The 22,486-nt window shown below is 44.1% G+C and overlaps 1 protein-coding gene across 1 annotated transcript in view; it reads left to right on the top strand.

Annotated features, from left to right (window-relative positions):
* The first annotated feature begins 1,291 nt into the window (after nucleotides 1-1,291).
* The window catches only part of crebbpa (CREB binding lysine acetyltransferase a), a 72,828-nt gene continuing 51,633 nt past the window's right edge, over nucleotides 1,292-22,486 (top strand). Inside the window, exons 1-2 of the mRNA XM_079998563.1 lie at nucleotides 1,292-1,386; nucleotides 20,647-21,344. Coding sequence (XP_079854689.1) covers nucleotides 1,299-1,386; nucleotides 20,647-21,344 — 786 coding nt within the window. The 5' untranslated portion in view covers nucleotides 1,292-1,298. The remainder of the gene's footprint in view (nucleotides 1,387-20,646; nucleotides 21,345-22,486) is intronic.

Raw genomic sequence — 22,486 nt, 5'->3', positions numbered from 1 at the left:
GTATTTTGTCTTCAATCTCCAAACATCATTTTTTATTTTTATTTTTTCCCTAGACTTTCAAAATGTTGTGTTTATTCCTGAAATACGCTCTCGTGGCTCTGGCCATTTCACTGTTTGTTCTAGAACGTCTCCATTTTCCCGATGACCCTCACCTGCAATCGAGTCGCGTGACAACGTCTAAACGCTTTTTATTAAAAAAATAAAAGTAAAAAATAAAGCTCATTTGAGGAGATGCAGCCTCACGCTGCGCACCCCCGGCGCAGGCCGTGCGGCCGGTGCCGCGGCGCCCCCTGGCGGCTCCCGACGTCAGCCGCGCCCCCCCCCCCCCATAGCGCCCCCTAGCGGCGCCCCGCCCCCCCGCAGGGCGTGCTGCCCCCCCCCCCCCCCAACAGAAAAAAACTTTCCTCTCGCGCAGCGGCCGCCATCTTGTCGAGGCTCGGACGAGGGCTCGGTCGAACACTGTTTTAAGCGATTGCCATTAAAAGAGACGGCGTCCGTGACAGTGTCCTTCCCAAAACTACGCTCCGCAGTCGTTTGGGATAATTTTTAGATTTTTTTTTTTGTGGGGGGGCGAAGCGGCGAGCCCGGACCGGCGGTCTGCGGGACGGAGACTCCCCGTGTGTGTGCGCCTCCCCCTCCGGGCTGCGGAGCTCCAGCTCCCCGCCGCTCCGTCCGCACGCAGGGACCGGACGGACACTTTCGCGCCGGGTTTTTATTTTTTTTATTTTAAATTATTATTATTTTTATTATTTTTTGCAATAAAACATTTTTATTTTTTTTTTTTACGCAACTGTGCATTTTATTTTTACGGAGCTTCGCACGTATCTGTGCATGAAGGAATGTGACGTCACGCCCAGCGGGCTCCGTGGACCTGTGGTGAAATAAGAAGATATCGTGCTTCAGAAAAGTTTCCGCTCCGTTATTTTCATGGGGGAGATTTTATTCGGGGTCATTTAACGACGACGATGTGGGCGTCGGGGGCTGGATTATCATGGGGTGAATGGCGGTGGCGAAGCGGGGCGCTGTTGCATCTCTTCTGAAAGCCTCACTGCTAGGACAGCTAGCGGCTAGCCTTAGTTAGCGGCTAACTTAGTTAGCGGCTAACTCATCTAGCGGCTAACTTGCCTGGTAGCGGGCGGTTAGCTCGCTGTTAGCGGGTGAGCTGGCGTTCGCAGGCTGAACAGCCTGCTAATGCGCTGACCAAGAAGGTGCGGGAGCGACGGCAGCAGCTATCCCGTAGTACCGCCGCCGTTTGATTACCGGTTTTAAGTCACTAAACTTGTAAGAAGACCCCGACCATGGCTGAAAACCTCCTGGATGTCGGACCGCCCAGCTCCAAGAGACCCAAGCTCAACTCACCTGCGCTGTCGGCGTCGGAAGGACCAGGTAAAGGGCCCCGCGAGCGACACCAGATACACACCACGAACACACCACCGGAGCCCCGCGTCTCACCGGGGACGGGGGGGTCCGGTTTGAGTGTCCAGAGAGGACCACTCAGAGCTGTCACATGCACCACATACACCCCTGGTTATCACAGCAGATACAACTTGTTGTAGAACCGTTTCCATGCAGGTTTGGGGGGATTTTAAAGTCACTGTCGGAGATATTTCACTCAAATCAACTTCAATATCTCTTTGGACACTTTCCACCATTTGAGCCCCCCCCCCATGGTGGCCCTTCTGCAACAGGTAGGCGTGTTTATTCAGGATTTTATTGCATGCCACCATTACAGCGGCTTCAAATTAACAAAAATGCCAATCAAAACAGTTTATCGCAGTTATCTATATCACAGTCAATCATCAACTAACGTGCCGTGGCTGTGGCGTTCCTGGTGATCTGCGTAGCGGCGTGACCCCTGGGAGACTAGTTTATTTGAGTCGATCGCCCCCTTGACACCCGGGTGTGTCTGCCGTGTCCAAACCTTAATATCACTTTCGACAGAGTGGAGCTCAAGTGCTAATGTGATGTTGATGCTTCATTCATTCACAAGCTCATTCAACCCCGAGCGGTGTCCTCGGCCCCTTTTCCCAGATCCTAAAACCAACCCCTGTCGGTCCCCGCTCCATCCCATTTAGCCTCTGGGAGCCCGGTCTGAGGAGGTTTACCTCATGAGATATGATTTAGTGTCGGTGCCGCGGTCGGGGAAACGACCTCTGAAAGGGTTCCCGGACCTCGCAAGAGTATGCACAAAAGGATCCGGAGGTACAGCGGTAAACCTTGGGCAGGAAACTATGATCATTTTTTTACCAACACACACATTTTCAATTGGAAAAAAACTAAATACGAGCCCGCCAATGAGCATCCATGCATACATACTATGGCTGGGCAATATTGACAACCTCCAAGCAACGGTATTATTTGAGAAAAACCCCAATATTGATCATTTTGATAATGACCGTTGGTGACTATTAAAAGTGCAGTGTGTAGAATTTAAGGAAAGGCCCTCACAGAAATGGGACATAATGTTCATAAGTATGTCTTGATCAGTGTATAATCCCATGAAAATAAGAATCGTTGTCTTAGCGTTACCCAAGAAAGATCCACTTTTGTCTACATAGGGAGCGGGTACGCTTCCACGGAGGCCGCCATGTTGCGCCGCCATGTTTCTTCTACAGTAGCCCAGAACGGACAAACCAAACACTGGTTCCAGAGAGGGACTTTAGCATTTTTCAAGAGTTTGGCGGCCACATCTCTTTCACTGAAACTGCCATGTTGCACCGCCATGGGGAGGGGTGTTCAGTTGGTTGCGATCTGCAACCTCACCGATAGATGCCACTAACTTCTACACACTGCACCTTTAAGATATCTTTTGTAATTTGAATATTATGACCAAGTCGGCGTTGATTAGAACACTCAGTTAAGTTCACAAAATATATTATGTAATGCTCCTTAAAGACAACATTTCACCATATCACAATATATATATATATGATATGGTTATTTATTTTTATTAATAGTATTTAATGTAGTCACTGCTTTGTTTATACAACATCCGGTTTGACATGAAATTGTCACTGAGTTTCAATTCTTACACATTTCTGCTATAAAGCAAATTCGTCGTCGGAGGACGGTTCAGGTGGCGTTTATCAGGGATTGTGCTCATGCGGCGACTTTATTCCGTCTCGCTCAGTGAGCAGTGTGAAACGGACCCGGGTCGTACCATCCACAACAAAAGCGTCCGTCACAACAACATGGATTTACGACGCCCGCGGCGCATGGCAGGGGCACCACATGTCTACAGTGATCAATCACTGAACCTCCCCACCCCCCACTTTTTTTTTTTTTTTTTAAAAGAGTCCCAAGTGCTTCTCTGCTGCCTGACCGGTCCTGTGGGACGCGCTGTGCACAACCATCAGTGGCAGAAAATCGCTGCAAACAAAGCGCCGCTCGCTCTCTGTGGCGACGGTCACGCTTGATGCTTCTTCTCCGCCCATCTCCTCTGACATTTGGCCTTTGCCTCCTGCACGGGGGCCCCAGCTTTGGTTGCACAGCCAGTTTTTGGGGTGTACAGCAGCGTTTTGCTTTCTGTGTTGAATCTGCATGTTTATTAGTGGTAATATATATTTTTTTAATGTCTGCGTGTGTGTGTGTTTTGGATGTTTTTGTTTTTTATGTTGTTGTGCCTGAGGCGTTGTTTGTTGGAGTCGTGTTTGCTTCCCATTCTAGCCATCTGTCACCCCGAAAGCGGCCTGTTACCCCCCCCACCCCCACCCCCAGAGTTGATAAAGATAGCAGCAATGTGTTTTACCATTGTCTTATTGTTTGTCGTACTACATACATTGTATATGGCTTCATCATGTATTTCGCGCCATGATAACTAGCTACTTGACCGTATATTGTCTTAAAGCTGAGATAACCCAGTAACCATAACCATGTGTTTGTTCGGGCTGCAGGAACGACATTTGAATGCTGAAATTGCCATTCGATTGTGAATTTACTTTTATAAATATATAAAAGTATATAAAAATATATATAATAATAATTGATTATAAATGTTTTGGCTAACGTTAGCGAATCAAAGTCACGTGGGATGAGCAATCAAGTTCATAAGTTCATGCAGTTTGTTGCACAGTGAGCACACATTAGAGAAATATTCCCGGTTACGGTGCCAAGTCGGCGGAGACGCACGTTTCCCGCTCCTCCGACGCTGCACTGTGTACAAGGGAAAGTGCACCTTTGACCAGAATGTTCAGTAATTCCACAGATGTAGCGATGAAAGTGGGAAATAAGTCTGACCATCGTCGATGGAATGTCCTCTAGTGCAGAGGTTCCCAATCACCGGCTCGCGGGCCGTGCCGGGCTTGGCCACCGAACCGTGAGAACACCGGCGAGATTTTTTTTCACGAGCAATCTGTGATCCGGTCTTCAACAGAGCAGCAGCAGGAATGGAGTAAATTAAATACATCTTGAGCTTTTGTTTGGAGAAAAGAGCACTCTGGTCGGAGCTGCGGAACCGCGCTTAAGCCCCCCCCATACTAAATTTGAGTTTTAAAATTCAAATATATTTAAATATTAAAAATGATAAAGCATACAAATTCGAATGTGATTAAAGAGGAATATCTGCAGCCCTCGTGTTTATGTGTTTGTTCATGTTTATGCCTTAGAACTCATTCAGACGGACACGGCTGGCTAAAATATAGCTTTTTTAAATTTCTCTTTTCTTTGGCTCATTCTAACTCGCATGGTGCAACACAACAGTCTCCTTTAGTTTGAAACAAGCTGTCCCTCCTATTTGTGGATTCTGTGAAGTCGCAAATGTTCCTCAATCAGATAAGAAATACTTGGTGCTGAACAAATATTGCTGTTAGACTTAGTAATATTGTGTGCTCCGACTCATTTGTCTGTTCACTTACTGTTACCCAAATAACACATTTTAGGCCACCGGCGAGCTCATGATGCAGCCTCTAATGCAGGCATTTAGCCTCACGCCTGCAGGCAAAGAGGAAATTCTGTGATTGAAATAGGGGAGGAGGGCCAGGGAAGCGATGGGGGAGATGAAGGGGATGTGTCACCCACCCACCCCTCCTGCCAAAAGAGCTTATGTGTGCATCTTTTTTTTTCTGGCTATGCCCGCCGCACTATTTAATTGGAGATTTTAAATTATGCTTGTAACACATGTATGAGCTCCATCATCCCTTCTTTAATCCCATATTTCATATTGTTGTTTTTGTAGCCATTACTTGCTGTTCTCTGAGCATGAAAGACAGAAGGGCTAGGGTATGGAAATTGCACTGAAATTTATAGTTCTGCACCAATGCACTATTTTTCAGTTCTGATCCGATTCCGATACATACACATATGTGCTGATACCAGAGCTCTTTTTTTTTCTATGTGGAGTTGAAAAAAAAAATGTATACTCCATGTAGAACATAAACCAGTGTTTCCCATACATTGATTTATTTGTGGTGGCTGCAATATCAACATTGACCACCACATATTGATTTTCTGTTTTGTTTACTATTTAAAATGAGTGGTTGACAATTATGGCTGTTTTAATTGCCGATGCCGACATTAAGATAGCTGTGTGACCGATGGCCGATATATTCTGCCAATATCATGTTATCATGTTTTTTTGCAGCTGATAAAATACAACAATTCAATAATAACAAATGAGACACAACATTGCTGAGCTTAAATGAACATTTATTTATGAACATTTAACACTAATGTTACTATGTGCATTGTCTCTTCAATGCACTTATTTTGAATAAAACAATGCATCAGCTGAATACGTCCACAGGTAATCAAAAAACTAAACTTAAATTAAAAAAAATTATGAATGGAAAAATAACTAAACAATACGAACAAAAACAAAAAGCCGTCATATTAAAGTCTGGTCAGGAAATATTGTCCCCATTTCAGAAGTGCAGGATTTATTATTTCCAAATCAAGTATTTACACAAAAACGGACGGAACGGGACAGTCTCTTAACTCAGTTGTGTTAAAAAAAAAAAAAAAAAAAAAAAAAAAAAAAAGTTTCATACAAGGTAGGAAACACACAAAAATAAACAGATCTAAGTAACGCACACACGGCGGAGCGCTGTCTGGAGGAGGGAAAAAACTGCTCTAATTCTCAATTAGGTTTATGTTTTGCCTCATCTGCAAAGTATTTTCAAACCTCCTCCTGGTGTTTTCTTTTAAAACCGGTTGCGGAGGCTCTGCACTTGCCATCTTTAATGAGCTAACACCATAACAAACCAGAGGAACAAAATAGTGAAGACAGCGAGTGAGTGAGAGGAGGCGGGGGCTATGTGGCCGCTGCAGCTGGGTGTGTGACCTGCTGTCGGAGAGAAGGGACAGCTTTTACAGGTATATCGATAGTGCGAAAAATGTGTATTGAAACAGTTTCAAATATTCAGAATCTACACACTACTCACAATAGGTTAGGGATATTTGGCTTTCGGGTGACATTTATGGAAAATGTAAAAAGTTCACGTTACAGTGATATTATTTCATGAAAGTAGGGCATTTAAGTAGAAGCATGCAATGGTGATTTCCTCATCTCAAAAAATTTATTGAAACAAAAGACAACAACAGTGGTGGGTTTACCACAACAAAAAATGTCAATGTCTCAATAACTTGTCATGTGCCCTTGAGCATCAATTACAGCTTGACAACCACGTCTCATGCTGTTCACAAGTCGACTTATTGTCTGCTGAGGCATGGCCCCCCACTCTTCTTGAAGGGCGGCCCTCAGGTCATTGAGGTTCTGGGGTACAGAGTTACGAGCCTCTACACGGCCACTCAGCTGATCCCATAGGTTTTCTATGGGATTCAGGTCTGGAGAAAGTGCAGGCCACTCCATTTGAGGTGCCCCAGTCTCCAGCAGCCGTTCCCTAATGATGCCACCTCCATGAGCTGGAGCATTGTTGTCCATGAGGATGAAATGAGGCCTGTGTTGTTCATGCAGGGGCACAATGACTGGATGAATGATGTTATTCAGGTAGTATGGGCTTGTCACTGTACCATTCACAAAGTGTAGGGCACTTCTGTATTGACTGGACACACCTGCCCACACTATAACACCACCACCACCAAAGGCTCGACTGGTGACAACAGTGGCTGATGCATAGCTCTCTCGTTGACGTCTCCAACATGGTTGGCGGCCATCATTTCTGCTCAATGTGAATCGACTTTCATCAGAGAACAGCACTGAGGCCACTGGTCCCTCGTCAGCGTAAATGCTCCCTGGCCCGTGCAAGAAGATGATGCCTGTGCCTGGTGGTGTGGTCAGGTACCCTTGCAGGTCGTCTAGCACGCAGACCACGCTGATGTAAATGGTTTCAGATGGTCTGACGTGACACTTGGGTGCTTCTCACCTCCCTTAAATGTGCCTGGAGTTGAGTGGCATTCATCAGGCAGGGCACTGTTCACAACGAAGCGGTCATCAGTGTGGGATGTGGCCAAAAGACGTCCATTTCTATGCCTTTCTGTGACTCTTCCAGTCTCTGTATCTCTGTTGGAACCTGCTGATAACACTGTGACACTCTAAGCTCAGTGGCCACTTCCCTCTGAGAACATCCTGTTTGAAGCCTCGCAATGGCGAGGTCCTGTTGATCAATTGTTAGATGTCGTCTTGGTCTCATGATGTCAAAATGTGAACAGCATGATGAAGAGGACTGTTTAAATAAGGAAATGTATTGGTCGATTCATGGATCAAACGCCTGTTGTGAATTTTGCCGTTCAGCTCCTTGTTAGAGAACAGCAAGTTGTACAAAAAGTACTGATACATTGAACAGTTGGACATGTGCATTCAAAATTTTAGAGAAGGTCAAATTAAGTTCACCTGTAAAGGTTATAGTGCATTTTAGGTTCATCCTGAAAGTTCACCCGAAAGCCGAATATCCCTAACTTTTTGTGAGTAGTGTATGTATCGAAAAATAGACACAACAATAAACACTAGCCTGCAGACTTTTTGTTTATTGGCCTATGCCAGTGCGGGCATCTGCCGATGCCCATTATCTTATAATGTGCAAATATCGGCCCAGTTAATCGTCCGATCAATCGACCACTATTACTATACAACTAAATCTTATTTCATTGTTGAGCTACATGCAGCGCATTGATTCCCTCAGCCCCCCTTGCCTCGCTTTCTCACTTTCTCGCTTTCACTCTCTCTCTCTCTCTCTCTCACACATTGACAATGGACTAGGGTTGGGCCGATACAGCAAAATTTTTCCACCGGCAACCGTCAGCCAAACAACCCGAGATTGCGCATCGGATCGCGGGCACCCTGATGCGTCTCTCCATGCGCCCCTGTCTCGCTCTGCAATCCAAAATAGGTTTTCTTTTGGTTTTAAACCGGACGCAACAAGCAAGCCGAAGGCGGTTAAATAAGTAATTTGCCGTCTTTGCGAACACGGCCCGCGACGGAGCACAGCGCAGACGTTCAGTTGTAACAATCGCTTAATTAGGCATTTTTTAAAATAAGTAAAAGGATCAAATTGTGTAATTATCCCGGAGAAAGTCTGTCCCGATCTGCACCCCAATAACAGGTGTGTGTGTCTGAGTGTGCTGTGCACCACCACAACCCTAACCCTAACCCTAACCCTAACCTCCTTTATCTGAACCGAACCAAAGAAAGAGAGAGCGCCCGTTTCAGAATGACCTGGAAACTGTGTTCACAGTGATTTCTTTCTTTTTTTGTTGATTTCTCCAGATGGGGAGAAAATCACTGGACGCGGTTAAAGCGGTGATGTGGAAAACCAGTTCCTATTCTTGCACGCTTTCAATTGTGCTTTACAGGTCATTTCATTAACAAAATAAAATGACAAAAATAGCTCAAAAGAACAACCGCCGATGGCCAATCGCCTGTTGCGGAAATATTCTTCCAATCGGCCAAGCCTAAAACAGACCTGACTGTGAATCGCCCCTCCTCTCTGTGCACACTCTGAATCATGCGCGGGGGTTTAGGGTATGTATAGGGTTGGGTACCAAAACCCAGTACCAGTACAAAACCGGTTCCTGTACGATCTGTATCTACCGGACCGAATTCCAACGCAGATTTCGGTGCCATGCCCGAGCTGCAGATTAAAATATCCCCCTCCAGTGCTCCGAAACCACACCACACGTGCCTTCATTAACATTATTCTTTGTCGGGGTGTAAGGAAAAATCGATTCAGTCACATATTGCGATTCTGCTCACAAACAATTCACGAATCCATTATTCCAGTAAATAAATCGATTCGTAACTTCCGCTTTCTGGGGTTACGTCATCCATGTGTGCCGCTGACGTCATACAAGTTCGGGGCTGTATCTTTAATACGTGCGACCATGAAGACTGTTCAACACATTCACGATTCAAGGTGTTTATTTATCACATACCTATACATACGATATGCAGTGAAATCTCAAATTGCAGATACGTTTTTGACGGACATGGTGTAGTAAAACGAAAACATATGGAACGGGACCGAACCCTTAACCTAGCTGTGTTTAAAAGTGTTGTTTCATACACGTAGGAAACAAACAAAAATAAATAGATCTAAAATAAAAATACAGGCATGGGCCACTGCCCAAGCCAAGTTGCAATGGCAAGACAAAATATTTCAGCAACACCACAAATATACCGTCCTATCTCAACATCCGCCACCCGGAGCTAAGTGTAGGCAACGGTACGATGCTACCGAAAACAACCAGCCAGCCAACAATTGAAGCAGCTTTGCAAAAACGGGTTGTTTCCTGGTGTGAGAGCAACCTTTGTATTTCTTTCAATTTTTGTATTCTTTACTAATGAGTCTAAATAAACAACCTAACTTAAGAGCACCTTTGCTTCCATACAAACATGCAGCCCAAAGTGCTCCACACTGCAAAATTAAAAACACATAAATTACAACAATGAACCAAATGTTAAATGTCAATACAGAAAACGAAAATAAACACAACTCAAAAGTATTTTACCTGAAATTAAAGTAAACGCAAATGTTATGTTATAGAGCAAATATCAAATGGCAAAAAAACATTTCAAAGCAAAAGGCCTCATGATTTAAAGAGTAGTCTTAAGAAAATGGCAATACATGTTATATCGTATCACAATACTTGCAGAGTCACATTAAGTATCGAATTGGCACCCAAATATTGCAATACATATCCAATCAAGCAAGTCTCTGGCAATTGACACCCCTAATCGTTTGGAATTCGCAGCTTGAAATCCTGTGTTCCATTCCCGCTCTCTATTCAAATGTTGTGATTATAATATAGCAATGTATCATTATCTCATAGAGAGAGATTTAGATTTATTTTGTTTCCTTAGTTCCTTACTTGAATGGAATATGAAAAACGTAAACCTAACTCAGAGAAACCTTTCCCGTTCCAAAAAAATCCCTGCTGTCAGGACCCCCGCACCAAAAGCCCGGTAACACCATTTGTCACCAGTGGGAAAGGAAAATCCCGGGTCAAATTACCCTACAAAAGACCCGGGTTTTAATCGGCTCCACCTCCATCTGATCGGCTCTGATGTGAACAGGACCGGGGTCGATCCGCTCATTTTGGCCCCTGTATCTGTGCGATGAAGTTCCGGACGCTGGCGCATAAATAGACAGGAATATCAGTATCATTCCATCATTTCATATCCCACTTAGAGTCCAAAATCAGAAGTGATTGACTTTTTTTTTTCCACTCGGGGGACTGGGAAATGTGAGTGTGGGGATCGCACCGTGGGGAGCACAGCGGAGAATCCATACGCTCCTTGCGGGTCCTCATTCCCCGCCGCCGAAGAACAGGAGTACACACCGATAGCATGGAGTGTCCGTGCGCGGGTGCTCCATGCTACTTCTACTGTAGTGTTGGGTCGTTGAATAAATATAAAATCTATTTTCTTAATTTCTCCAGGACAGTTAACAGTACCTGTAACGTCGGAGCTTGTCAATACTACAGTCTTTAATCAATTAGCCCCGGGGCCTGTTTACTACCGGGTGGTGGTACCCGACCCTAGGCCCAGGCAGTTCCTTGTGGTTCAGGCTGAACAGATTTATTTAGATTCCAGGTTTTTGCTCATTAAAAACGTCAACATACCTCAGAGAATTGGAGTGGAGTTCCACAGCAAATTAAATCTATCAAACTAAATCTGCTCTTATTCTACACTTGTAAAACAACATGGTTACACCTGTCGATGTCAAAATTTTCACAATAAATATTTAATTGGAAAGATTAATCATAATACATCGAGATATATATATATATATATATATTTTTTTTACACAGCCCTAATGTCGTTCAATGGCAGCTCACCACAAGACAGGACGCAGCAGGTGACATGTGAAGCCTCGCGCCCTCCAAATAAATCATGATTTACTCACATCAGCCTAGTTTGTCGGTCTGCGGAACCAGATAAAAACACCAAAGGACACAAGTGCAACGAAAACATCCGGCAGTATTTAGACTTGAGATGGGACCGTTCCAATGTCTGTATTGGGTGCCGGTACTGATGTCATTCACTCATCGTATATTGCACTGACGTCTCTGATCCACGTGTCCATCCAAATTCCATTTTATAGCTTGTGCTGGAACAGTATTAGCACACACACTCACCGGCCACTTTGTCATGTACACCTTGCTAGTACCGGGTTGGACCCCCGTTTGCCTTCAAAACTGCCTTAATTCTTCGTGGCATAGATTCAACAAGGTGTTGGAAACATTCCTCAGAGATTTTGGTCCATATTGACATGATAGCATCACGCAGTTGCTGCAGATTTGTCGGCTGCACATCCATGATGCCAATCCCATTCCACCACATCCCAAAGGTGCTCTATTGGATTGAGATCTGGTGACTGTGGAGGCCATTGGAGTACAGTGATTTGAGCTTTGTGACATGGTGCATTATCCTGCTGGAAGTAGACATCAGAAGATGGATACACTCTGCTCATTAAGGGATGGCCATGGTCAGCAACAATACTCAGGTATGATGTGGCGTTTTAGCCATGCTCTAATGGTACTAAGTGGCCCAAAGTGTGCCAAGATAATATCCCCCACACCATTACACCACCACCACCTGTCTTATCCGTTGATACAAGGCAGGATGGATCCATGCTTTCATGTTGTTTACGCCAAATTCTGACCCTATCATCTGAATGTCGCAGCTGAAATTAAGACTCATCCATGTTTTTCCAATCTTCTATTGTCCATTTTTGGTGAGCTTGTGCAAATTGTAGCCTCAGTTTCGTGTTCTTAGCTGACAGTAGTGGCACGTGGTGTGGTCTTCTGCTGCTTTAGCCCATCTGCTTCAAGGTTTGACGTGTTCTGCGTTCAGAGATGGTATTCTGCAAACCTTGGTTGTAACAAGTGGTTATTTGAGTTACTGTTGCCTTTCTATCGTCTTGAACCAGTCTGCCCCTTCTCCTCTGACCTCTGACATCAACAAGGCATTTTTGTCCACACAACTGCCGCTCACTGGATATTTTCTCTTTTTCGGACCATTCTCTGTAAACCCTAGAGATGGTTGTGCGTGAAAACCCCAGTAGGTCAGCGGTTTCTGAAATACTCAGACCAGCCCGTCTGGCACCAACAGCCATGCCACATTCAAAGTCACTTAAATCCCCTTTCTTCCCCATTCTGATGCTCGGTTTGAACTTCTGCAAGTCATCCTCACCATGTCTAAATGCTAAATGCAATGAGTTGCTGCCATGTGATTGGCTGATTAGCTATTTGTGTTAACAAGCAATTGAACAGGTTTACCTAATAAAGTGGCCGGTGAGTGTGTATATCGGAGCATCTCTAATTTAGACCTCCTTTCTGGCTCATTTAAACTCATTTAAAAGAGGTAATCACCGCTGCGATGGGTACATTTATAGCCGCAGACATGTACCATAATCCTTAGTGGAGAATACCGGCGCTGGAAACATCAGCCCCATGACACTATTCCTTCTCGCATCCATTTTAGACAGACCATAATTCCTGTGTTGTACAAAAATTATTTTATTTTTTTATGTTCAATTATTTGAGGCTCTGCTTTTTATGTTGCTTTAAATATGCAGAACATAGCCCGGGTCACCATGGTATTTAATTTCTGAAGAGATTGTACCTTTATGATCCTACTTTAATGACAATAAAATAAAAAATAAAAAGATAATTCCCATTTTTCTTTTCTTTTAGTTGTATGTAGAAGGTCAATGCTAAATTTACTTCTGAGTACAGGGCAATATGGTTACAACTGTGAAATAAATCGTCATATGCAGGGGATGTTCTCCTCTTTATATTTGGATTTTAAATACCAGAAATACTGGCAAATACCTGATGTATAGGAACCTCAATATCATCATTATTTTCTCTACTTGGGCTACCTGTGTGGCTTTCTCTCATCCCCCTGAGATTCAATCACTTTTTAACTCATTACCTTAACTTTTTACCTTATCGCTCTTCCTTGTGTTTATGGGTAGCGCCTGCTTGCCCTTGAGCAAGACGGGTGGATATTGGCCTGATGGATAAATGCAATCGTCTAGTGGGAAGAGGTCAGCTTCAGTCCACCAAATTGATTTGTTTTTCCATTGTTTAATTCTGCAAAAAAAATAAATTATAATAATCCTGTGAGGCAATTATTGAAAACGCCTGCAATTCCATCCGCAATTCAAGTTTGTGTGTAGCCAAGCTGATAAGGTTTTGGAACGGAAAGTTTTTTTCTTTGTCTTCCTGATGTGCATAGACAGAAAAAATGTAATGCCGCTCTCACTCCACAGTTCATTAAGTGCCTGCATTGCTGATTGAAAATCAGATATGTGGTGTTGTCCCAGGTTGGATTTAATTTTATTATGAAAAAGGAAACAGAAACAAATGATGCTCAAGCCTTTTTTATATTATCAACAGTGTTGGCTGCATCACTACAGTCCTATTGAAGGAAGTGATTGGTCGTCGGGATGGATCAATAGTGCCTCAAAGTGGGAGAGGGAGAGAGAGAGAGACCGCTCAGAGCTGTCGAGTAACCACCGGTGAACAGATCTCACGTCCCCGCTCCACAGGCCTGTGCTGAGACAGTGAAAGGTGCAGGTGCTTCGAAAAAAAAAAATCAAAATGCGCATGGACCCCTCCGGCTCGAGGCATTTGGTTCTACGCATGTGTTTGCCGCTCTATATAAATCTTGTGATTCTAATAAAGCATTATATAATGTCATAGAAAAAGATTTTGATTTATTATTCCTTCATTTTTTTAACTGTATGGTTAAAAAAAAAATGTAAACCTAACTCAGAGAATTGGAGGGGAGTTACATTTTTTTTTCTCCTCCAGAGAGCTTTCTATGTGCACGTGCGCTGGCTCCCGGCTCCCACATCTGTGTTTTCATTTTACATGTATTTATTTTAGTTTGTTTCCTACATGTATGAAACATTTTTTTTTTTTTAAACACAGCTGAGCTCAGGGACTGTCCGGTTCTGTCCCAGAAGACCTGTGCTTTGCTGTGCTTTCCCAAAAGTCCCCTTGGCATTCTGTTGCTATGGGACTGAATTTAGTAAAAACTGGATGTTTTTGTGTCAATGCTTTACTTGTAAATAATAAATACTGCACTTCTGGAACGGGGAGACCGCATTGCGTTTACAGTACGTTCTATGCATACCTGCAGCCCCCCCCCCAATAAAATCGTATATTGATCGATTGGAATGTTGCAATATCGCCCAAGCCTACCCCAAAATTTGTTTCACCATATTGGCTTTACCACCTGTTGAATAACCCCCACATCCTTTTCAGAGAATTCCAAAATATGTCACAGCTGCTCAATAGTCCTCAATAGCGATTTGAACAAGTTTATCTCGTCTTGGTTTCTTGTTATGTATATCATACATTGTCATGTAGGAGATGCTTTTGTCCAAAGCGACTTACAATACATAAGGGTTATTATGTGGGTCAGCACAAGAATGACATGTCATGTTTCTCTTTTTTAAGGCATAAATATACTTTTGGTATTGGGCATGTGGTGAACGAAGTACTGATTTCGCATTGTGAAAGCCCTTTTCAAAAGGAATGCAGTTGATTGTCTGAAAAGTATGAAATGTATATCTTCGTAGTTCTCGAGGATTTTGCTCTGGCTTTAACCATTATACACATCTTTGATGTACTTTGTTGTTTAGAGTGATTGAGCTTGCTGGTTTTGACCAGTTTGCAGGTGGATTGTAATTATCCCCCCCCCCAGTTATGTGACTCTGGGGTTCTTTCCTTTTATAAATAAGGTTCCACTGTGAAGCACAGAAACTTGCTGAATTCCTATTTATTTATTTGTATTTATTTTACTCCTGTGTTTTGTCCAACAACTCATCCATACATTGTCCATTTCGGCACATGAATAGTCCAGGCCACGTGTGACTGGTCACAAACAGTTGTGCTATTTGGCCCATAGGGGGCACTATTACATGCATTCTGAGTAGAAGTCATTAACTATTCTGAATAGGTAATAACTGTTCCCGACAGTTCCTTTAGTTCCTTGTGTTGAGTTGTGTTCATTGATTCTCTCTTTATTTATATCCCTTTCCCACTGTACCAAAAACCTGGTAAGACCCGCTAACATCTGGCATTCTCACCAGTGGAAAAGGAACTGCCCGGGTCAAATGACCCGGCAATAGACAGGTTTTAATAGGCTCCAGCTCCGATCGCCTCTGATGTGAACAGCACACCCGGGTCAACCCGCAAATATTTTTACCTTCGGGATCTGTGTTGAATAAATAGACAGGAATATCAGTGTCATTTCATATCCCATTTAGAATCCAAAATCAAACCAGAAGTTACTGACTTTTTTCCGCATGGGGGACTGTGAAATGTTGTGAGTGTGGGGATCAGACAGAGGGGACCACAGTGGAGAACCCCCACGCTCCCCGCCGATCCCCGCTGCCGAAGGACCAGTACATGCACCGACCCCAGCATGGAGTAGAAGAAGCATGGATCTACTGTAGTGTTGGGTCGTTCATGAACGATCCGATTATTATGAACGCATCAAAATACTTTTTTTCAAGTTTTACAGTTTGTTGTTTTTTTTAGTTGCTTCTACTGTGCCCAATCACACTGGAACCATGACATGCCCCTTTTCCAGTGTGCTCGTGACGTCAAACCTGATGCACCAGAAAATAATTTCTCCTGGCAATGGGAAAGGTGGCAATAGCCTATTTTTAGTGGGTTTAACCCGCTAATTTTGGTGTGAAAACAGTATTTATTTTGTCAAGATGCTGTGTTATTTCAGTTTGTGCAGTGCAGACTAGGGTTGCTGCGATCATCGCTGCTACCGGTGTTGCACTGTGTTCGGGGGTACACCGATTACATTTCTTGCCCACCACCCCCGTTTGCCCACTGTCGTTTCCCTTAAAAAAAATGTAAATAAAAACCATTTAGTTTATTTTTTCTTATCAGCGCCAACATTCATCAAAATAAAAATAATAATTAAATCCGTAAAATACTAAGTGTGTTATCAATACTTGGGGTCTGAGGTTACAAAAGTGAAAGTGTCTGCTTGTGCGAACACAGCGGAGTGGCAGCACAGTCTGCTTATCACAAATATTGACTCGTTAATTTAACTTCAATGCAGTGTTTCAACAGTTCTTATTTCAAGTTCTTGGTTCAGTTCAAGTTCTTATTATCTATAAAAAATGTTGCGCGCATACGGACACAAACGTCGGAGAGGGAGACAGGTGCGCAAAATGTGCCTGGGTCGCTCCCTCTCCACGTCCCCCCGGTTGGCGGGCTAAAGGAAGAGCCGGCACTGGACAGGCCTAACGGCTAGATTGTGTAACAAAAAATAAGTATACGTTTTTTAAATCGCAGGCTTTTTTAATTTGAAAGTTGCGTACTGTTAAATCGCGATGTTGGTTTGAATTAGATTAGATCGTTCATTGTTCCTGGCCCAAGGCTCATTGTTGCCACCCAGGTGGATCTAGAGAAGTGCAAGGTGTTACGTATGTGTGGCTGGACATACTGTACAAAATGTCACTTCTTTCGTTCATTCCTTGTCATTCAGTGGAATCCAGTTCCATTGCTGTCATGCAGCTATATTTAGGGGTCCAGGTCGCAAATTCTCTGAATTTTTTAATCTAAACCATTTGAAACAGAAGAACAGTAGACGCTACAAACATGGTTTACGTCTCGTCTGAACTGGTATGTCAAAACACTCGTGGTTTAAATTTCATCCAAATCGATCCACAAACGGAGCAGAAATGAGTGAAAAACCGACCGGATTTGATCAAAATCACAGACACAATCTAATGCATTCAACGTCAAAATATGTCCAGCCCGGCTATCTGGAACAAAGCCATGACATAAGCTACGAACACAGAAATTAGTGAAAAAATCAACCAAATTTGACACGCTACATTTGGCATGTGGCATTATGCAGCTGGTCGTGCTTGACTGACATGCCACCATTCGTAAACAAGAGATTTAGGGGAAGGTGCTTTATGAAATCATCATACTTTTTACTTTAAACGTGGAGGTTGTGTTTCAGAATGTACATTCGGACTGTGTCCAGTGTGCGGTGTAGACTCCGTTGCTCTGTAGTGGTTAGAGATTACAGACTAGCTGTTTGCGTGTGCATTTATGTACCTTCTTACCTGGAAGATGCCTGTGGATACATTTGATCGATGATCTCCGTGGTCCCCGTTACTCTGCCAGATTAATGAAAAATTCGAAATACAGTAGTCAACAAAAACTTGAGTCGAGTCCACTCGAATGCACAAGTGAGTGATGCGTTCATGATCCAGCGAGGCGTCTGAAAAATAGAAGCCGTGATATGATAAATACCACAATGTTTTTCGTATTTCATGGAAACGTATCTTATTGAAAATGTAATTCAAGGAAAAAAGTCACCACTAAAATGACTGAGTGACACAGTGTCCACTGCCTCACCCAGGAAGGATCATAATTCTTAAAACACTGTTCTTCAGGTATATTTGAACTGAACGCCAGAAGTCTGTCAGTCCATGTTGATTGGTCTAGACGTAAGTCCACGATGTTTGTAACTTGTGATGCATTTCACAGAAACCAAAAAAACTATAAAATGTACCTAAAATAAATAAACTGGACCCGTATATTGCTGCCTGCAGCTATATTACTAATTATGATTATTATTTATTTGGCATGTCTTAAAATTACTGACAGAGTATACGGATTGTCTGTGGACTAGGCTTATTCCCTTCACTGTTTAGTAATATGTTTTTTGTTGGGATTGTCAATGGTTGCAGCCACTAGCAAAGCAAATTATTATTTTTGTTCTCTAATCGCTGTTTTTCAAGAAAGGCTAGATTAGGATTACAGTTTCTGATTGTTCTCAATTAGGGCTGTACCGACTACACAATTTTGTCAGTTGAATCAGACTTGACTGTTCAAAGTGGTGAGGGAGTGTCCCTGTTAAGCACGGTGCTTAAAATAAAAACACGCTGTTTTTCGTTGTTTAATTTGGGGGCGAGGGCACGGGGATGCGCGATCAGGACGCAAATTGCGAGCCGTGCACGGACAGCCACGTCCGTGTCCACGTCTTCTTAGGAGTCCACTAGTTAAACCATTGCGGATGGCGTCGTTCTCCTGGGCGGATAAAAAAATATCTTCTATCTGATTTGTCCTGTTATTGTAATGTACACTGACTGACCCCAAAAAAATTAGCGACTATTCAACATTGAAGAATCTCTGTCAACTGACGGGTCTCCAACCGACTTCCGGGGGGCAGCCTCAGTTTGGAACTGTGATGGATGACATCACAAACACTTGGTTGTTTGCTAGCCCTCCCGCTGTGAAACGCGCCCCTAGTGAAAGCTCAATCAAGCAGACAGGGCCGTCTTACTGCGAATCTGCCCCTCTGGCCGTACACTCAGCCCGGGGTGCAGGATGACAGCTGCGGTCTGGACCAAAAGCTGCTGCTGGGGCTATTTATAGCTTCCAACTTCCAGACAGGAGCCGCGGGGGGAAAGCAAAAGGAAGGAGAGTGGATAAGTGGAAAACTAGTTGGAAAAGGTAGGCAGGGAGATGAACAGAGGGAATAGGTGGCGGGAAAGAAAGCAAGAGGCAGAAAAGAGCAGGGAGGCTGTAATGTGAGATGAGTAGTACCCCCTTCACAGTGCTGGAACCTCTAAATATATGACGCTACTCGGGCTGGGTATTAGTACTCAATACCTTTTAAGGTACCGACTGGAATAACCCAATACCAAGTCATATCAAAACTTCTCCAGTCAAACGATATCTCAATTCAATCCTTTTTGGACCCAGATCTAGAAAATAATTACTATTTATATGGTTTTGCTCACAGCCAATCACCGCAAACGTTCTTCGATTTAATGCGACGTGATTGGCCCACTACTGCAGTAGCTACGAGCCAGCCAATCAGTTGGCAGTTCAGCATGGCGAGATGCTTCCTAAACATTTAAGAGTATGCCTAAACTACACGCCTGTGGAGTCTGAGTGGGGTGGTGGCATTTTACGCAACTGAATGCCTCCATTCACATGATGGATATTGTACAAAAAAAGGTATCGAACAAAGTACTCTATTGGTATCAGTATCACTTTTAGGGTACTGGTATTGGTACTGGTATCGTCATTTTTTAACATTACTCAGCCATAGATGCTAGCGATCTAAAGCATTGGAACTCGGGCCTGTAGACGAGGAACCCCAGACTAGCAAGGGTTTTTAATCTCCATTCAATACAGCAAGACAGTCGGCCTTGAGCGCACACGATTAAAGCAAAAAATTGAGAGGGTTGAACTGAAGGGGGAGAGGTAAAGACGGATGGCCTGGCCCTGGCCATGCCTCTCCCAGATGGAGCACCTGCTTGCCTGATGCGAGGGAGGGACGGGGGAGGCAGGCAGAGTATGTAGCCTGTGTTTATGTTGGGAAGTGTGTGGGCCAAGTGGCCTCATTACAAGTGCTGGATCCTGCCTGAATATTCATGAAAGCATCCAGTGGCAACTGATGGCAAGTGGATGAAGCTGCTTAAATCTGCCTGCAATACCCACATTTGCGTCCCATAGCCATCAGCTAAAGCCAATGTCGGTTGTTGTATTATTTTTATTTTGGCTGGTACAACTTCAAATAAAGGAGCCCAATAACACAATTGTTCAACAGAACTTCTCTGGTGGACAAGTTTCCCCTTACCCCTTTTTATTAAAATGTCTTTGTTTTACATTTCACATGTACAGCTGTTTAAATATCAGTGCCGTTTTCCTAATTGTGTGTATTATTTGTAAAATATTCCAAACGTCAACATTCTTTTCTCTTCGTCATGGTTTGCAAACATTCCCACACAAAGTTGAGGCACAGCACATGCGTCTTTTTTTTCTTGTTGTCTTGTCATTTTCTTCTTGATCTTAACTGCCTCATCGAAGCCATCTTTTCCCAGGATTTCTGCGTTATTCTTCCTAAAAGGACCCAGAAGATTTGGTCACATTTTCAGAGGATCCATATTAAATTCATAAAATAACTAAAATTCATGAATGTTTTTTGTGACAAAGTATGTGCTCCAATCATTCCATCACAGAAAAATAACTCTAGACTGCCATGACATACATGTTCTTTACAAGTGTATGAAAACTTTTGACCACAACTGTATCATTTCTGAGAGTTTTGGGCCACATGTCAGCAGCTCATCAAAACAATGAAGTACTTTAAAGTCATTGGTAAATTCACAAGGTATGATGAACAGCATTACCTAACTCTCCTTTTCTCTTCCTTCCCTGTTTTTATGCCTCCTCTCCTAGTAGACCTGGGTTCTCTGTCCTGGGATGATTTAGAGAACGACCTTCCCGATGAGCTGATCCCTAACGGAGGAGACTTGGGCCTGGTGGGTGGCATTCCCTCTAATGGTGGTGCAGTGACGGGCCTCGGTGGAGGGGGGGGCACCGCCATCGTCCCCGACGCTGCCGCAAAGCACAAACAGCTGTCGGAGCTCTTACGAGCTGGCAGTACCTCCGGTCTCGCCGGCACCGGGCTGAACTCGACCTGCCCTCAGCCTGGCGGCATAGGGGCACAGCTTGGCACACCGATAGGGAAAAGCCCACTGGGCCAGGGCTCCCCCAACAGCCACATATCGCCCCAGGCCCAGAAGGGAGGAACACCCACAGGAGTAGCAGGGCAGAACAACAGCAGCAACCCAGGAGCCATGACCCTGAACGCTGCAAGCTTCAACCAGGCCATGATGAGTAGCAGCCAGGGCCACGGCGGGCTCCAACCCCAGACCGGGCAGGTGATGAATGGCGGTTTAAGCCCGGGGCCTGGTGCTGGGAGAGGCCGCGGGGCCGGAGTGGCGGGCATGCAATATCAGGGACAGAACATGCAGGGGCCAGTACCGGGCCCCGCAGGAGCAGGAAGCGCGTTGGCTGAGACGCTCGCGCAAGGCGGGCAGCAGATGGGGGCTCACAGCAATCTGAACGCAACCCAACAGGCGGGCAACATGAACAAGGTGAGTCACATTTACGTGCACATCACATCCATCTCTGACTCACACAGGGTGTCTGCAGGTCTTAAAAGGTATTACATTTAACTCTCTGAGAACTGCAGACACCCTGGTACTGACAGGTGGGAAGAAAAAGATGCACTTCATTGATCCCTGTGGGGGATCAAGGGCATTGGCTGTAGGGCTGGGCCGGTTCTTTCATAATGGGGGGGGGTTGACGGTTAACGGCGGTCACCGACACACGCACAAAAAAACTACATAATCACCAGTTTTAATGTTTTTATAAAATGTATGAAATAATCTACCTTTCCTGTAAATAAACATATATTGTTTCATGTTTGCTTTAACACCACACGATCCCTCTAAAACAAAGCCGACGGTACCTCTCCCTGCAACAATCGCGCTGTCTCTGACAACACAACAGCATTGGCCTCTAGTGTGACGTATCACAAACGGGTGAGGAGAATTACACCGCTTTAATAAAGTTATTATTTGAAATGCTTAAAAAAAAAAAAAAATTGAATGATCGAATTTAACAACCGCTGTAGTCCCTGGTGAGGACAGTGCCGACTGACTGAGCGCTGCGGCCGGCGGTGCACCGGCACCGGAGCGCACCGCACCATATCCGTAACAGCCCATTCTGTCTCAAGGCTCTGACGGGACTTGACACTTGAATTTTTTTTTAAGATTGTTTCTCCATGTGGGAACTTCTCCGTAAAGGAGGTGAACATGTGAAGCTGCTGCAGAACCATGGTTGTACCTTTTACACAGAACGACGAGGTGGAATAAAGGCGCAACATCCCCAGCTTGAACAGGCTGTGTAAAAGGGGCTTTGTAATTATAATAATAATAATAATAGCCAAATAATAATTAAAAACAACAACTAGGCCACTACTACTACCACTACTAATAATTATATAGATCCGCTAACACCGCTGGAAACATACACACCCCCTGCTGGTGCCTCAAACCGCAGAAGGTGAACATGCTCGTCTCCTTGGCACGGAACCTCAACAAAGTCAACGTCAAGCTGAATAAACGGGGACTGTCCCAGAGAAGCGCATTTTGGCCTAATCCCTTTTGTTTTATTTATTTAACACTACCATACTTAAATGTTGTATTGTTTCACATTTAAGATCTGAGAATTT

This window comes from Zeus faber (genome assembly GCF_960531495.2).
Source record: "Zeus faber genome assembly, chromosome: 4".
NCBI classification, from domain to species: Eukaryota; Metazoa; Chordata; class Actinopteri; order Zeiformes; family Zeidae; genus Zeus; species Zeus faber.
The sequence above is the reverse complement of the archived record's forward strand: the minus strand, read 5'-3'. Positions and strand labels throughout refer to the sequence as shown.